Here is a 16,139-nt window from a genome sequence, read left to right as displayed (position 1 = left end):
TTTTAGAGCTGACAGTTAATAGTAGATAAGTCTTTATTTGTTTTTAGATCAGAGTCCCAAAAATCTCGGAATAAGGTGTCAGTAGAAATTTTGTGTTAATATAAAATATCTGCCCGGTAGAATTTTGCCCAATGGTATGTGCTCCCAGCCCATCTTAGGGTCATAACCTTCAAGAAAGAAGGGTCGTCATCAGGGGATAGGTAGTCATCTCTGGAGTAAACTCCCAAATTCTGTGGTTCTATGATAACAGACGAATAAAACCCCCAAACAATTAATTTTATATTATGTGGGAATAACTGTGAAAATGTTAGTAAACTCTAAAACAGGGGTCTCCAACCCCCAGACCACGGCCCGGTACCAGTCTGTGACCTGTTAGGAACCGGGCCGCACAGTAGGAGGTGAGCCGCGGGCGAGCGAGCGTAGTTTCATCTGTACTTACAGCCGCTCCCCATCGCTTGCATTACCTCCTGAGCTCCACCTCCTGTCAGCATTATGGTGAGTTGTACAATTATTTCATTATATGTTACAATGTAATAATAATAGAAATAAAGTGCACAATAAATGTAATGCACTTGAACTGTCCTGAAAACATCCCTTCACCACCCCTCATCTGTGGAAAAATTGTCTTCCACGAAACTGGTCCCTGGTGCCAGAAAGCTTGGGGACCGCTGCTCTAAAACACATGCTAGTAAATACTAAAACACAGCGTTCTTTCCTGCTCTAACAGGCTGAAACTTGAGTCGCATCTGTTAAATTGCCTTCTTTTTTTTTGTTCCGTCCACTTCCCCGTCTTTAATGGTTGCTTTCAGTTCCAACCCAGTTGTTTGAGATGTCAACTACTCCTCTCCAGCTTTGAGTAAAAAACCACTGCGTTTGGCATGTGCCTTGCATATCCTTCATTTTGGTGAAAAGAAAAATGTGAAAAGATACAGGGCTACCTTTGAACCTGGTGGAGCGCCCCCTAGTGTAATATCTGGCCTTGAAAGTGAGCCAGTGACCGTGATACTGGGAGAGGAGCCAGTGGCTATTAGTTGGGAGGTACATTGCATTGATTGTTGCTACACTGTATTTTTTTTTCATTTGCTGGTTCACTTGATCATTTGGGGTGAAATTTAAAATCTTTATTGCATTTTCTTATTCTTTTAGCTTTTGAAGATCTATTGTTGCTTTCCAAAGAGAAGTTTTATTTGAAAATGTGTGATTTTATTCTTCAACACTAAGAGTAGATAAGGTCTGAACAATGAGGGAAAGAGACTATTTTGCTGAGAGATTTCGAGACGCATCGGTTGATGGGGCTTGTTATTGCATTAGGAAGGCACACAAGAACCATGTCATCTGTTTCTTTTCTATTGCTTTCAACCCAATGGCTATTTATTTATTTATTTTTTTGCGATATGCGGGCCTCTCAGTGCTGTGGCCTCTCCCGTTGCGGAGCACAGGCTCCGGATGCCCAGGCTCAGCGGCCATAGCTCATGGGCCCAGCCGCTCCGTGGCATGTGGGATCCTCCCGGACCGGGGCACGAACCCGTGTCTCCTGCATCGGCAGGCGGACTCTCAACCACTGCGCCACCAGGGAAGCCCCCCAATGGCTATTTTTATAAAGTGATTAATTAATGGATTTCTGAAACCTAAGTTCTCATAAACAGTAGGTTTGGTGTTCTCCAAAGATACTCAGACCATTAGATTACTAGATTATGTTTCCATTCATAAAACTTATTTTGTGGATTTCTTTACCTGTGGAATTATGCATGTCATTTGAAACAAAACATCTTTATTTTAAAAGTGCAGGCTGTATAGCGAACTGGTTAACATTTCCGTCTCAACTGTCCCTGCTTTGTCCAAAGTTCTTAGTTTTTCTGCCTTAAGCTATCTCATTCAGCAGGCAAGTGAGTTTAATTGTTGAATTTTCTCTAGTTATAAAATGTTCTGACCTTTAATAATCTTGGCTCTCAGTAAACTTATTTTAATGGATAGATGAAAACAGTGTGTAATTGGGGGATCATTTATTTTCTATGCATGCTGTACTTCCTTTCCTCCAAGTTTTTGCTCAGATGGTCCCTTGTCAATGAGCCCCTACCCAGTGTGCCCCACTTAAAAATGCAACTCCTCTCCCAGAACTCCTGATTTTCCTTGCTAGGCTGAACATTTTTCTCTGTGGTGCTTTTTTACCTTCTAACATTCAATACAGTTTGCTTACAGTTATTGGTTTATTGTCTCTTTTCCCCACGGTAGATTGTAAACTCAGTGAGGGCAGGGTTTTTTGTCAGCTTTATTCACTAAGTACCTTCAGAGTCTGGAACAGAGCCAAGACATAGTAGCTACTCAGTAAATGTTTTCTGTTAAATTAAATATATGTTTTAAAAATTATATATTTTTATGAGCTTTCTGAAAGTTATACCTAACATATTTGTAAATAACACAGAAATGAATTTTAGCTCGATTACTATTTAAATGATTGGAGGTTTAAAAACAAAGCAATAAAGGGCATCTACAAGAAATCCACATCATACTTAGTGATGAAAGAATGGATGCTTTCCTCTTAGGATCAGGAACAAGACAAAGATGTCTGCTCTTGGCACTTCTATTCATCATTGCACTGGCAATTCTAGCCAGGAAAGTAGGGCAAGAGAATGAAATAAAAGACATCCAGATTGGAAAGAAAGATGTAAAACTATCTCTATTCATAGATTTACGCAACCTTGTATAAAGAAAATCCTAAGGAGTGCACTAAAAAATTATTAGAACTAGTAAATGAGTTTAGTGAGATTGCAAGATACAAGATTAGGGGCTTGCCTGGTGGCGCAGTGGTTGACAGTCCGCCTGCCGATGCAGGGGACGCGGGTTCGTGCCCCGGTCCGGGAGGATCCCACATGCCACGGAGCGGCTGGGCCCGTGAGCCATGGCCGCTGAGCCTACGCATCCGGAGCCTGTGCTCCGCAACGGGAGAGGCCATAGCAGTGAGAAGCCCGCGTATCGCAAAATAATAATAATAATAATAAAAAATAAAAAGAATGGGCAAAGGATCTGAACTGATATTTCTCCAAAGAAGATGTACAAATGGCCACATGAAGAGATGCTCAATCTTATTAGTTATCAGGGAAATACAAATCAAAATCATAATGAGATACCACTTTACACCCACTTGGATGTCTGTAATCAAATATTATTTGTGGAAATAACAAATGCTGGTGAAGATGTGGAGCAATTGGAACCTCACACACTGGCAGTAGGAGCGTCAAATGATGCAGCTGTATTGGAAAGCAGCTTGGCATTTCCTCAAGCATAGAATTACTAGATGATCCAGAAATTCCATCTCTAGGCATATGTCCAAGAGAAATGAAAACATATGTCCACATAAAAACTTGTACATGAATGTTCATAGCAACATTATTCTAATAGCCAAAAATAGAAACAACTTAAATGTCCATCAACTGATGAATGGATAAGTCAAATGTAGTCTGTTAGTACAATGGATTATTGTTTGGCCATAAATAGGGATGAAGTACTGACACGTGCCACAGTGTGGATGAGTGTTGAAAACATTATGCTAAGTGATAGAAGCCAGACATATTTTACGACTCCATTTATATGAAACATCTAGAATTGGCAAATCTGTAGAGACTGAAAGTAAATTAGTGGTTGTCTAGGGCTGAGGAAGGGGCATAGGAAGAAATGAGCTTGATAGCTAATGGGTACAGGGTTTCTTTCTAGGGTCATGAAAATATTCTGAAACTGATTGTGGTGATGGTTGCTTATCTCTGTGAATATACTAAAAAACATTGAATAGTACACTTATTTAAGTAGGTGAATTGTATGGTATGTGACTTATAGCTCAACGAAGCTGTCAATAAAAAAAAGAAAGAAAGAATAAACAGAGCATTTAGTGAGTTGATGATCTTTATTAAATGGCCGCTCTGGTCCTCCTTATTCATTTGGCAGAATTAACATGGCTTTTAATGAGTCAAGTTTTCGCTTGGCCATAGTGGGGCAAAAGCACTCTAACAAGTATGGTTAGGTGTGTAGAAGTTTGTCTCAAAAAAAATTTTTTTTTTTTGGATAAATAGAGTTTGAAAAATCTGCTTGGATTTCCCTGGTGGCGCAGAGGTTAAGAATCTGCCTGGGGCTTCCCTGGTGGCACAATGGTTGAGAGTCTGCCTGCCGATGCAGGGGACACGGGTTCGTGCCCCGGTCCGGGAAGATCCCACATGCCGCAGAGCGGCTGGGCCCGTGAGCCATGGCCGCTGAGCCTGCGCGTCCGGAGCCTGTGCTCCGCAACGGGAGAGGCCACAGCAATGAGAGGCCAGCGTACTGCAAAAAAAAAAAAAAAAAAAAGAATCTGCCTGCCAATGCAGGGGACAAGGGTTCGATCCCTGGTCCTGGAAGATCCCATATGCCGCGGAGCAACTAAGCGCACACGCCACAACTACTGAGCCCGCGTGCTACAACTACTGAGCTTGCACTCTAGAGCCCGTGCTCCGCAACAAGAGAAGTCACCGCAATGAGAAGCCTGCGCACCGCAACCAAGAGTAGCTCCCGCGCGCCACAACTAGAGAAAGCCCGCATGCAGCAACGAAGACCCAACTCAGCCAAAAAGAAAAAAAAAAAGAAAAAAAAGAAAGAAAAATCTGCTTACTTGTCCCAGGGGAAGGATAGCTTTGCCAGGTTTTGTAGCTCAGCTATTCTTGGGCATAATGACCATCAACTCTCTCGATGGGAAGGCTCAAGAGCTGCTGGAGTTGGACAACAATGGAAAGGGGAGATGTTGAAAAGTGCTGAGGGAAAATGGATCTCCCCCATAGGGCCTCCAAAGAGGGTTTTGTCTTTGGCACTGGCCCACATCTGTAGGCTTTGCTTCTCTGAACGGAAACTGAGTCTAGTAACTTAACACTAAGGTCTTCCTTTGAGGCTTCTTTAGATAACTGAAAAGGTTAATAAGATCCTTTCGTCTTCTGTAAAATTGCCTCTACAAAATCCCCCCCTTCTCTTGCAATAATTTGTTTAAAGCTTTTGCTGTTTCACGTTAAGTTTCCCAGAGCCAGTGAAAAACAGAAGTAAACACTTTGATATTTTGCATTTCATCATTTCAAGTTATTTTTGCCCTTTGTGGTTTTATTGCCTGGATGCAGAAAGCTCTTTTAGGTTTTTAAGCCATACAGGATGAAATATTCATTTGATTTGATTTTTGAATCCCTTTCACGACCCAGCTTGGCATTTGATTTTATGTATTATTTCAGCCAGAGCTTTGCAGAACCCTGAAATGAAAAGTGGGCTTGTTTTCTCTGTTGAATGTACCTTTTTATTACCTTTCCCTCAGTGCTCCCAAGACCTTGAATCCCTGAGACTGGGGTTCTCATATTTCTCTCGTGCTGCACGGCATTCCCCTGTGTTGGCAGAGTTGCAGAGAGTGTTACTGTGGTTGAATGAGACCCATTTACCCTGCTGGAGGTTCAGGGTGAGCTTGATTTTGATGTCTCCAGGCTGAAGTGATGGAGGTTAGGTTTTCAGAGATGTGTAATTCCTTGGAAAGCCTTTATTAATCATTTCAGCAAGGTCATGCAAGATGTTTCAGAGCAGGCTCTGTTGCTGAGCTGCAGGGGGTCCCACCTGAGCCCCACTGTGTTCATCACGGGGTCCTCAACAGAGGAAGCTGTGGCTGGAGAGGTCTGCTTCTGGCTCTGTGTCCTCTGAAGTGGTAGAGGCAGACAGGCCGTCTGCAGCAGCCTATCTGCCTCAGGAGAATTGCTGAGAGAACCCTGATATTGGGACCTCCCTGACAGTCCAGTGGTTAGGACGCCGTGCTTCCACTGCAGGGGCCGTGGGTTCGATCCCTGGTCTGGGAACTAAGATCCCACATGCCACGTGGCGTGGCCAAAAAAAAAAAATTTAAAGAAGAACCCCTATAAATCCTGCCACTCAACCTATAGGCTTCTCTCCAGGTGCCCGGTAGCTTTGAGTGACACATGCTGTTCAGGTCAACATACACGGGCTGCCCCACCTAATTCCAAGCGAACAGGGCATCCTTTACAATTTGACTTGATGTTATGCTATGAAATATTATGGATCAAAAGAAATAGTCTGGTCTCTGTCTTAAAACAGTCACCGAATTATAAAAATGGCACTATAAATTAATTCTAATGATGGACCTCGTTCATAGTTGGTGAAGGGATTTCTGAGATTTTTAGGGTGATAGTGAGATCTATGAAAGAGAAAGAGAAATATGCAATATTGTGATTTTGTGATACTTTGTGGATTTATGAGCAGTTTGTGAAAATGTATACTTACTGTGCTGTGTATTCTCAGACCATTTAAAATTTGCTGGCTTCAAGGTTCGAACTTGAAAAATATTCTCTTCTCCTATTCCCCTCTGACAATAATTGTTATTTATTTCCTGTAAGAAAATATTTGCAAGGGAAAGTGGAAGCTTAAAGGGGTAAAATATTTAGGCTTGGGTGATAGGAAAACAGTTATTTTGTATCATAAGATTAGAAACATAGTATTTGGAAAAGTTAAATAAATTTGAGTTTATTCCCCTGCTCTATCACTCACTAGATGTTTCCTCACCTGGGATGTGGAAAGAAACTTCTGTATTCTTTCCAACCTAAGACACCATTCATTGTAAGATGCCCCATGATTTTGAGTTACTATGAAAGAAAAATGCTTCTAATTAGACAATGACACAAGGTAGAGATCCTATTGATTGTCAGACACATTCTGATTTCAGAGCAATTCAAAATGCATACAATTTTGAGAATTAGAAGAGATACTATCCATACAGCAGTTATCACAGTTTCTGGCCTATAGCTAACATCAGTGTGTGTGTGTGTGTGTGTGTGTGTGTGTGTGTGTGTGGTGTATATGTGTACAGAAAGAAAGAGAAAGGTGGGAGAGAGGGAAAGAGAGAGAGAGAGAGAATGGGCATGAGAACGAATTGTACTTCCTTCTTTTCTAGGTGCTCACCCCGCTTTCTCCTCCCCTTCCGTCCCGGCTGCCTTCCCCAGAGGCAACGGCAGAACCTGGAAGCCATAATGGCTGACAATGATAGTCTGTATTGATTCATAGTCTTAGGTTTGAAAACCACTTACTTTTCAACTCACCTAAGGAAAACTTTGGAAGTGGAATACACAGAAAGGGTCAGAGAATTTAGAGAAAAGAGCATGAGGACATCTAAGATTCTGAGGATCTGTCTATACTAACTTAATTCACCACAGTAGGACAGTCTGCACCATTGTGATCTCACCATAGAAAAGAGGGTATCAGAGGGCTACTGACATTCCACGCTTTGTCACCTGTGGTGGCTTGGCAGTTAAGCTTTTGCTAATAACGCCCAAGTCAATTTTGATAACAGTGAGATTTTTTAGGCGTCAGTCTAGATATTTCATGTGTGCCAGTTTTAAACTGATTTTAGCAAGTTATTTTAACTCCAAATGAGATCTTAGATCTCCTATTTGTAAAACAATATATGGCTTATTTCAAGGACTAATTGAAAACAAAAATGAATGTCATTTGAGGATTTTATGTAATAAATTCTTTTTTTTTTTGGGGGGGTGGTACACGGGCCTTTCACTGTTGTGACCTCTCCCATTGTGGAGCACAGGCTCTGGACGCCCAGGCTCAGTGGCCATGGCTCATGGGCCCAGCCGCTCCGCAGCTTGTGGGATCTTCCTGGACCAGGGCACGAACCTGCGTCCCCTGCATCGGCGGGCAGACTCTCAAACACTGCACCACCAGGGAAGCCCTGTAATAAATTCTAAATAACAAAATTATTCATCCATACATTCACCAGGCCTTGGTAAGTGCTAGAAAGGTATGAAGATAATAAAGATATAGTCCCTACCATGCACAGGAGCCTTCCAGTCTAGCAGGAAAGAGAGAAGTAAACCCAGTAGATGGTGGCAGGTCTTATGATGGGGGCAAGCACTGGGTCCTGCGAAAGCAGGTTGTGATTCTTCGCAATAGCAATAGCAGCGCGATTGCAGTTCCCTGAACCTGAGACATTCCTGATGAGTGGGTCACCTGATTTTGTCCTCCTGTCTTCCAGTTCAAGGTTTTCCCGTGTTCCAAATGATGCCTTGGGCTTAGGCATATTTTATGTGTCTATTTGCAAAATAGATAATGTCTGCATATCAACAAAAATTGGAGTGAAGAGGAAAAATTTCATCAGTAGCTTTAATATTTGGTAATTCACCGAATATCATTTTTCATAAAGACCTTTTGACTCCATCCAGCCACACTTTGTAAGCGTAAGCAGTATTGTGACCCAGAGCAAAAACTTCAACATTGAATGCTAGGGGATCATGCTTGAAATAAGGGAAAGAAAGGAAGTAGGAGAATTAACATGTCAATCTGCTTGGATAAGTAAGTAGATAAAAGATTTCCTACTGGAAAGCAGTAGGATGTGCTCAGACCTTTTATGAACGAAGCAGGGTCCTCTGGTCAATACTTATGCAGCGATGACTTCTTTAGATTCAGATATATACACACAGTAGCTCAAAAGCTTACAGAGGTTTATGTGTTTGAGAGGACATAGTAGCTAAATATTGGGCAAAGGTTTATATATTGAAGAACACATACAGGTTTATGTTGGACAATTATGAGTAGTATTTTATTTTATTTTATTAAAAAAATTAAAAAAATTTGCCATATAACATACAGTAAGATTTTTTTAATGCTTTTCTTTTAAAAAAATTTTTATTTTATTTATTATTACTTTTATGGCTGCATTGGGTCATCATTGCTGCGCACGGGCTTTCTCTAGTTGTGGCGAGCAGGGGCTACTCTTCCTTGCGGTGTGCGGGCTCCTCATTGCGGTGGCTTCTCTTGTTGCGGAGCACGGGCTCTAGAGCGCAGGCTCGGTAGTTGTGGCGCACGGACTCGGTAGTTGTGGCTCACGGGCTGGCTTCCACCTTCACAACACCCTTAAAATTGCTCTTACCAAGATCTCCTTTCAGGCTTCATCTTCCTCAGCTCTTCTGACTTTGCTCAGTCTTGTTGGAACATCCCTTCTATGCTATGAATTCTGCCACCTGTTATGAAGGTCCCAGACCAGCTCTTCCTGGGCTCGTGGGGCAGGGACCACTGTGTGAGGCATATCTCCTTGATTGTCCCCCGGGGCCCTTCACACGTGGTGTGCCTACCGTGGGGTTCGAGAGCTGCTCTCCCCCGGTCCTTTCCTCCTCATTTTCTGGACCCCTGCCACCTTCCAGGTGTCCCCGTCCCCTCCTCAGCTTGTTGGCTGTGCTGTCGGTGTGGAGCCTGACTGTGACTCACCTGGACCTTTGCAGTGCTCTCCCAGCCATGTCTCTGATTCTAGTGTTGACTGCATCTCACCGCCAGCAATAATCTTTGTCACACACACCTCCCATCCTCTCTGACCCTGGCTCCAAATTCCTTGGTGGCCTCCCGTTGCCCAGAGGTACAACCTGAGCTCCTCTCCATGATCCTTCATGGTCTCGCTCGCTTTACATCTCTTGCCCATGTCCCGCCACGCCCCAGTAGCTTGCATTCCACACTCCCAGAGCTTGGACTCCTCTGAATCCTCAATTCTGTTATCTTTTCCCCTTTGCATGTATTATATCCTTTGTGCGGGATATTTTCTCCGTGCTGGCACATTAGACAGATTCTGTCTCATCTGTCGAATGTCAGCTCAAAGACTGCCACTTCTGTGATGTCCTCCCTGATTTCTCCCAGGGAAGACTCAGGTACTTCTTTGCCTGTATTCTCCCTGCCCTTTGTATAATTATCTTATTATACTCTAATGTGTTTTGTTTATTTCTCTTTTAGATTGTAAGGTTCATGGGGCAGGCGATATGACTAATTTTTTAGCTTTTTTTTTTACTGTGAAACATAATGCACACAGAAGTGCATTAATCAAAACTTAGATCACTTATGTGTAGAATCTAAAATATGATACAGGGAATTCACTGGTGGTCCAGTGGGTAGGACTCCGCACTCTCATTGCAGGGAGCATGGGTTCGATTGCTGGTCAGGGAACTAAGATCCCACATGCCACGTGGCACGGCCAAAATATATATATATATGTGTGTGTGTGTGTATATATATATATATATATATATAATACAAATGAACTTATGTACAGAACAGAAACAGACTTACAGACATAGAAAAGAAACATATGGTTACCAAAGGGGAAAGGGAGGGGAAGGGATAAATTAGGAATTTGGGATTAACATATAAACACTATTATATATAAAGTAGATAAACAACAAGGTCCTATTGTATAGCACAGGGAACTATATTAAAAATCCTATAATAAACAAAAATGGAAGAGAATATGAAAAAGAATATATATACATATATATATAACTGAATCACTTTGCTGTACATCTGAAACTAACACAACGTTGTAAATCAACTAGACTTCAAAAAAAACCTTAGGGATAATGAATAATCATAAAGTGAACACTTGTGTAACTACTGCCCAGGTCATGAAAAGGAGTATTTTCAGTCCTCCAGGAGCCCCCTGTATCCTTTCCAGATCCCACCCATCCCCCTACTACCTTGGCTTTTATGGCAATTTTTACTTCCTGACTTTTCTTCATAGTTGCACTACCTATATATTCATTTCTAAACACATCATTTAGTTTTACCTGTTTTTGAACTTTATACAGTCAGATCATGTTTTCTGTTGTGTTTTACTTCCTTTATTCAACATTGTGTTTGTATGTGATTATGTGTCCTAATGTTTATTATTGTATAGCAGCATTTCATTACATGAATTTATTGCATGTAATGTATCTATTAATGGATGTTTGGTTTATTTCCAGTTTGGGGCTATTATGGTGCTTCAGATATCTTGTACACTTCTTTTGGTCCCCATGTTCATGAGTTTCTTCAGGGTATAGATCCAGGAATGGAATTGCCTGTCACAGGGTGTATATATCTTCAACTCTACCAGATAATGCTATACTGTCTTTCAAAGTGTCTGTCACAATTTACATCCCACCAGCCTTGTAGAGGGTGCCCATTGCTCTGTATCTTTGCCAATATGTGGTATTGTCAGACTTTTCCATTTTTACTGACATGGTTGGCATGGAGAAGTATTTCATTGTGGCTTTAATTTGTGTTTCCCTCTTAGTAAGGAGGCTGAGCACCTTTATGAGTTAACGGGTCAGCTGAATTTCCTCCTTAGTGAAGGCCCATTTAAGTTTTGCTTGCTCTCTAATGGGTTGCTTGTCTTTATTTTATGGCTTTGAAAGTTTTTGCACATTCTGGATATGAGTCCTTTGTTGGCTATATGTGTTGAAAATAAGCTATACTATAAAATCACAAACATTAAAGATTTATTGATTATAGTGTTTTTAAAATTCTTTCCCTTAGTACTAAGTAAGTAGAAACAGAATAATTAGACAATAAATAATAGTATACATGACTTCAGATTAATCCTGTCCTTCCCTTCTTCTCTCCAGGCGTCATCATTGTCCCCAGTGCCGGTGTTGGGATTGTCCTTGGAGGCTACATCATAAAAAAATTGAAACTTGGTGCAAGGGAATCTGCAAAGCTAGCGATGATCTGCAGTGGTGTGTCTTTACTGTGCTTTTCAACCCTGTTCATTGTTGGATGTGAAAGTATCAATCTAGGTGGCATAAACATCCCATATACAACAGGGTAAGTATCTTGGAAGAGGCGTCTCATCTCATCCTGGTCATGATTGAAGTGCGAAGCTCTGGGGTGTGTGGATCCCAGGGTTCGGCTTGCGCCCCTCCCTCCATGGGGGGCTCACTACGCCTGCGTTTCTGTCCCGGTAGAGCTGCACCCTCTTGGGCAGAGGCCTCCATCTCTCCGTTGTCTGTGTCCCTTTTGACCCTCGCAACATCTCCCATGGCATTTGGGTTACACTACATGAGGAGGAAATGCTAGTTGGCTTAATGAAAACTGTTCTTTTTTTTTAATGTAATGTTTTGAATAGGTAATACATTCACACAGTTTCAAAACAAAGTTCAATGAAAATACAGTGTGCCCCAAGGCCTCCACCCCACTTCTCCCCAAAGACAAACCAGGGAACCACTTTAATTCATCTCTTGTGTACCCTTCCAAGGATGTTCCTTATACAAGAAACTATGAATGTGTATTTTCAGTGTTTTCTGTTTTATATCCAAAAGTAACATTCTATACATTCTTTTCTTATTTATTTATTTATTTGTTTGTTTGTTTATTTATTTATGACCGTGTTGGGTCTTTGTTGCTGCGCGCGGGCTTTCTCTAGTTGCGGCGAGCGGGGGCTACGCTTCGTTGCGGTGTGCGGGCTTCTCATTGCAGTGGCTTCTCTTGTTGTGGAGCACGGGCCCTAGGCACGCGGGCTTCAGTAGTTGTGGCGCACGGGCTTAGCTGCTCCGCGGCATGTGGGATCTTTCCGGACCAGGGCTTAAACCCGTGTCCCCTGCAATGGCAGGTGGATTCTTAACCACTGCGCCACCAGGGAAGTCCCTATACATTCTTTTCTGAGCTTTTTTTTTTTTTTTTTTTTAATGTAACAATCTGGGTTGGAAACTTTCTGTCACAATAATAATAATGATGATGTTCAAAACGTAGCTAACCCTTATATTAACACTACTGCATGCCAAGCATTCTTCTAAATGCTTTACGTATATTAACTCATTAATCCTCATAACAGGCCTAATCAGGTAGGTACTATTATTATACTGATTTTACAGAGGGCAAAACTGAGTTATGGCTGACACGTATCAGTATATAAATCCATTCAGGCTGCTGTAAGTGAACACCATAGACTAGATGGCTTAGAAACAACAGAAGTTTATTTCTCACAATTCCGGAGGCTGGGAAGTCCAAGATCAAGGTGCTAGCAGATGATCTGCAGTGGTGTGTCTTTACTGTGCTTTACTGTGTGGCTTTACTGTGTGGCTTTACTGTGTCTTGTGAGGACCTGCTTTTTGGATCATAAATGGCTGTCTCTGGCTGTGTCCTCACATGGTGGGCGTGAGGCATCTCCCTAGGATCCTTTTTGTAAGGGCACTAATCCCATTCATAAGGGCTTCACCTTCATGACCCAGTCACCTCCCAAAGTCCCCAAATTCCAAATACCATCACGTTTGGGGTTAGCTTTCAACATGGAATTTTTCATGGACCCAAACATTTAGTCTATTGACCTAAAAATCACAGACAAGGATTACACAAGAAACATGTGTAAAGCTCTCAGCTCTCCTGGCACACAGTAAGTGCTCAGTGATAGTTAGCTATTGTTATTAGTCATCACTAATCCATTAAGAACAATTTCTATCAAATTATTTTTACTACAATTGGAAAACATAAATAGAATATTAAAAGTTAGTAAGAAAAAACCAGCAGTCTCCTGACCCTGCTTCCCAGGGGCAATAATTTAAAATTCTTTTTAGCTATCTCTTCTGGTATTTACCTCTATATTTTTAAAGCATACTGTATAAATTAACCAAATGAATACATTATTTATGACTTCCTGTCTTAGTCAATGAGAAGTCTAGCATTTGCTTCACAAGTTATGCTCAAATCCTTTTCTGATATTTTCATGGTATGGTTATGACAGTATTGTTAGCAGCTGAGACACAAGTACTGTATCGTGATTAGATTTCCTCCTTTGTATAGCAGTGATTTTCCTGGAATTAAATCACTGCCTCATTTTCATTTCCTTTGTTTTCTTTGAGTCTGCTTCTGCCTTCCCATATCCTCTAAGGGCTCAAGAAATCTCAATATGACTTTTCACCCATCTGATGAACTCAGGATTCCATTTCCCCACCCCTTGGAGTCATCTGTATGGGAGCCCTCTGGGCCTGCTGCCCCACTGTTGCCCCAGGAATCTCACTTGCCTCTCTCTGTACTGATCTTTCATTTTCTGGGTTCTGTGTATGCCTCCTTTTTAGCTTCCTCCCCCTTTTTTTTTTTTTTTTTTTTTGCGGTGTGCGGGCCTCTCACTGTTGTGGCCTCTCCCATTGTGGAGCACAGGCTCTGGACGCACAGGCTCAGTGGCCATGGCTCACGGGCCCAGCCGCTCAGCGGCATGTGGGATCTTCCCGGACCGGGGCATGAACCCGTGTCCCCTGCATCGGCAGGCGGACTCTCAACCACTGCGCCACCAGGGAAGCCCTCCTCCCCCATTTTGTTAGAGCACATCCTCCAGTAGGTACAGGAAGGCTGTCAAGGCTGTTACCTTTTTTTTTTGGAGATTTTTCATGAAATAGCCTCTTTTTCTTTCTTTCTTTTTTTTTTTTTTTTAACAATTACGTTTGATTGCCAAATTGGCTGGGTTAAGAACTTTGGACTGGATGAATAGTTTTCACTAAAAAATTGAAAGTTTTCACCCCATTTTTGTCTAATTTCTAATGCTCTTGTGGGGATTCTGGCCTTTCTTTTTCCCAGTCCTTTGTATGTACCCTGCTTTTCCTTCCTGGGAGTTTCCATTTATTCCCAGTATTCCCAAATTTCACCACAATACACTTTTTTTTTCCCCTCTGAGCACTTGATGAACTTTTAATGTCTGGAGACCATGTCTTTTGTTTCCATTTTAAATTTTAAAAAATGTAATTGTTGTTATTTTCTCTCCACAGTTTTTTTCTCCTATCCTTCATTGCTTCTCTACTTTTCTTATTCTTTATAAACTATTTTATATCTCATTATGGCTTGTCATTTAGTGGATCTCACTGTAAGGTAATTGCAGGGGGACAGCTGGCATTTTCATTGGGGTGCTCAGTGTCAGAACCTGAGGTCTTACCTTTGAGGTGCTTCAGTTCCTCAAGAGAAGGATGCTCCTATCTCCTGGCTTGGGCTGTGTTGCGGTGGGTTCAGGGTTGTAAGCCTAGCTGCTGACATTCTAGAGCTGGGAGTAGGGTGGTGGGTGGAAGAGGCTAGGGTGCTACTGTTCATTTTGCAAACTTTTACCAAATTCCTCTGTCATCATCCTAGCGTCTTGCCAAAGGTCTCTTTCATGTGGTGCTCTTAAGTCCAGAGCCTTTGGTTCATTTTCTCCAGAAAATAGAGGGGGTGGAAGAAGAATAGTCATCTACTAAGTAGGGTGGGGGAGGGAACCTGCTTAAAATTGTATCATATTTGGACCACGACTTTCTTGTGGTGTTTGTCCTTGAGTTCCAAAGGCCTGTTCTTTCTCCTACCACTGGCGTTTATCTTGTCCATATATATGTATTTAAGTTCTCATTATACCTTCTGTTTTTTTGAATCCTTTTTTTCTGAAACTCTCCATAATTTTGCTTCAATTGGATTGGTTGCTCTTTTGCATAACTTATATCCTGGAACTTCCTTTCATAGATCTCAATTGTATCCACTAGGTTTTGTCTGTGTAGTTATTTATTTGTTAACTCCTCATTTTGCCAGAAAAAATCCTTGGATAACTTCCTAGGGAAGGGTTCATGGAAAGAGAAGCTGTCTGAAACCGTAAGTGTATTAAAATGTCTTTATTCTTCTTTCACATTTAAATGATAGTTGGAGTGGGTATAGAATTATAGGTTAAACATTTGTTTTTCTGAGAACTTGGAAACCATTGCTTTGTCATCTAGCGTTTAATGTTGCAGATACTTAAATGAAATTTAATTTCAGTCTGAGTTCTCATATCTCCATTACCAACTTTATTTGGAAGTTTTGAGGACATTTTTTATTCAAGGTGTTCTGAAATTCCATAAGGAATGCTCTACCCTCCAATTTTGTCTTGGCTGGACTCTTCCAATGTCACTTTCTCAGAGAGACTTTCCCTCTCTGCCCAATATAAGGGAGCCCACTTTCCCCTCATTCTTTATTACATCACCTCTTCAGTTTCCTTGTAGCACGTGCCACTATCTGAAATTGTCTTCTTTACTTGCTTTGCTCTTGTCTTTTGTGTCTAAAATATGAGCTCCTTGAGAACAGTTACTATAGCTGCCTACATAATAGTTGCAGCCCCGCCATCTACAACAAAGTTTGTTGTGTGAATGAATGGACAGGCGCATGAATGTCTTGGCCCAGGGCTTTGTTCATTCATTGTATTAGGCACTTTTAATCTAACACATATGTCCTTTTTTTTCTTTTAACCTCAGGGAGATTTTCTTCTACTATATCTTTACTTGTTCTCCTCTTCATTTTCCCTATGTTCTCCAGGACGCCTGTTTTTCAGATGTTGGAACTTACAGACTTGTTACCTGTAT

General features: G+C 41.6%; 1 protein-coding gene across 1 annotated transcript in view; it reads left to right on the top strand.

Moving 5' to 3' along the window:
• SLCO5A1 (solute carrier organic anion transporter family member 5A1) overlaps window positions 1-16,139 on the top strand; it is a gene marked incomplete at both ends in the record, with an annotated part of 119,067 nt that overhangs the window by 82,584 nt on the left and 20,344 nt on the right. Inside the window, one exon of the mRNA XM_079722716.1 lies at window positions 11,427-11,625. Coding sequence (XP_079578842.1) covers window positions 11,427-11,625 — 199 coding nt within the window. The remainder of the gene's footprint in view (window positions 1-11,426; window positions 11,626-16,139) is intronic.

This window comes from Hyperoodon ampullatus (assembly GCF_949752795.1).
Source record: "Hyperoodon ampullatus genome assembly, chromosome: 17".
Taxonomy (NCBI): Eukaryota; Metazoa; Chordata; class Mammalia; order Artiodactyla; family Ziphiidae; genus Hyperoodon; species Hyperoodon ampullatus.
Note: the sequence above shows the minus strand (reverse complement) of the source record. Positions and strands in the feature narration are given on the sequence as shown.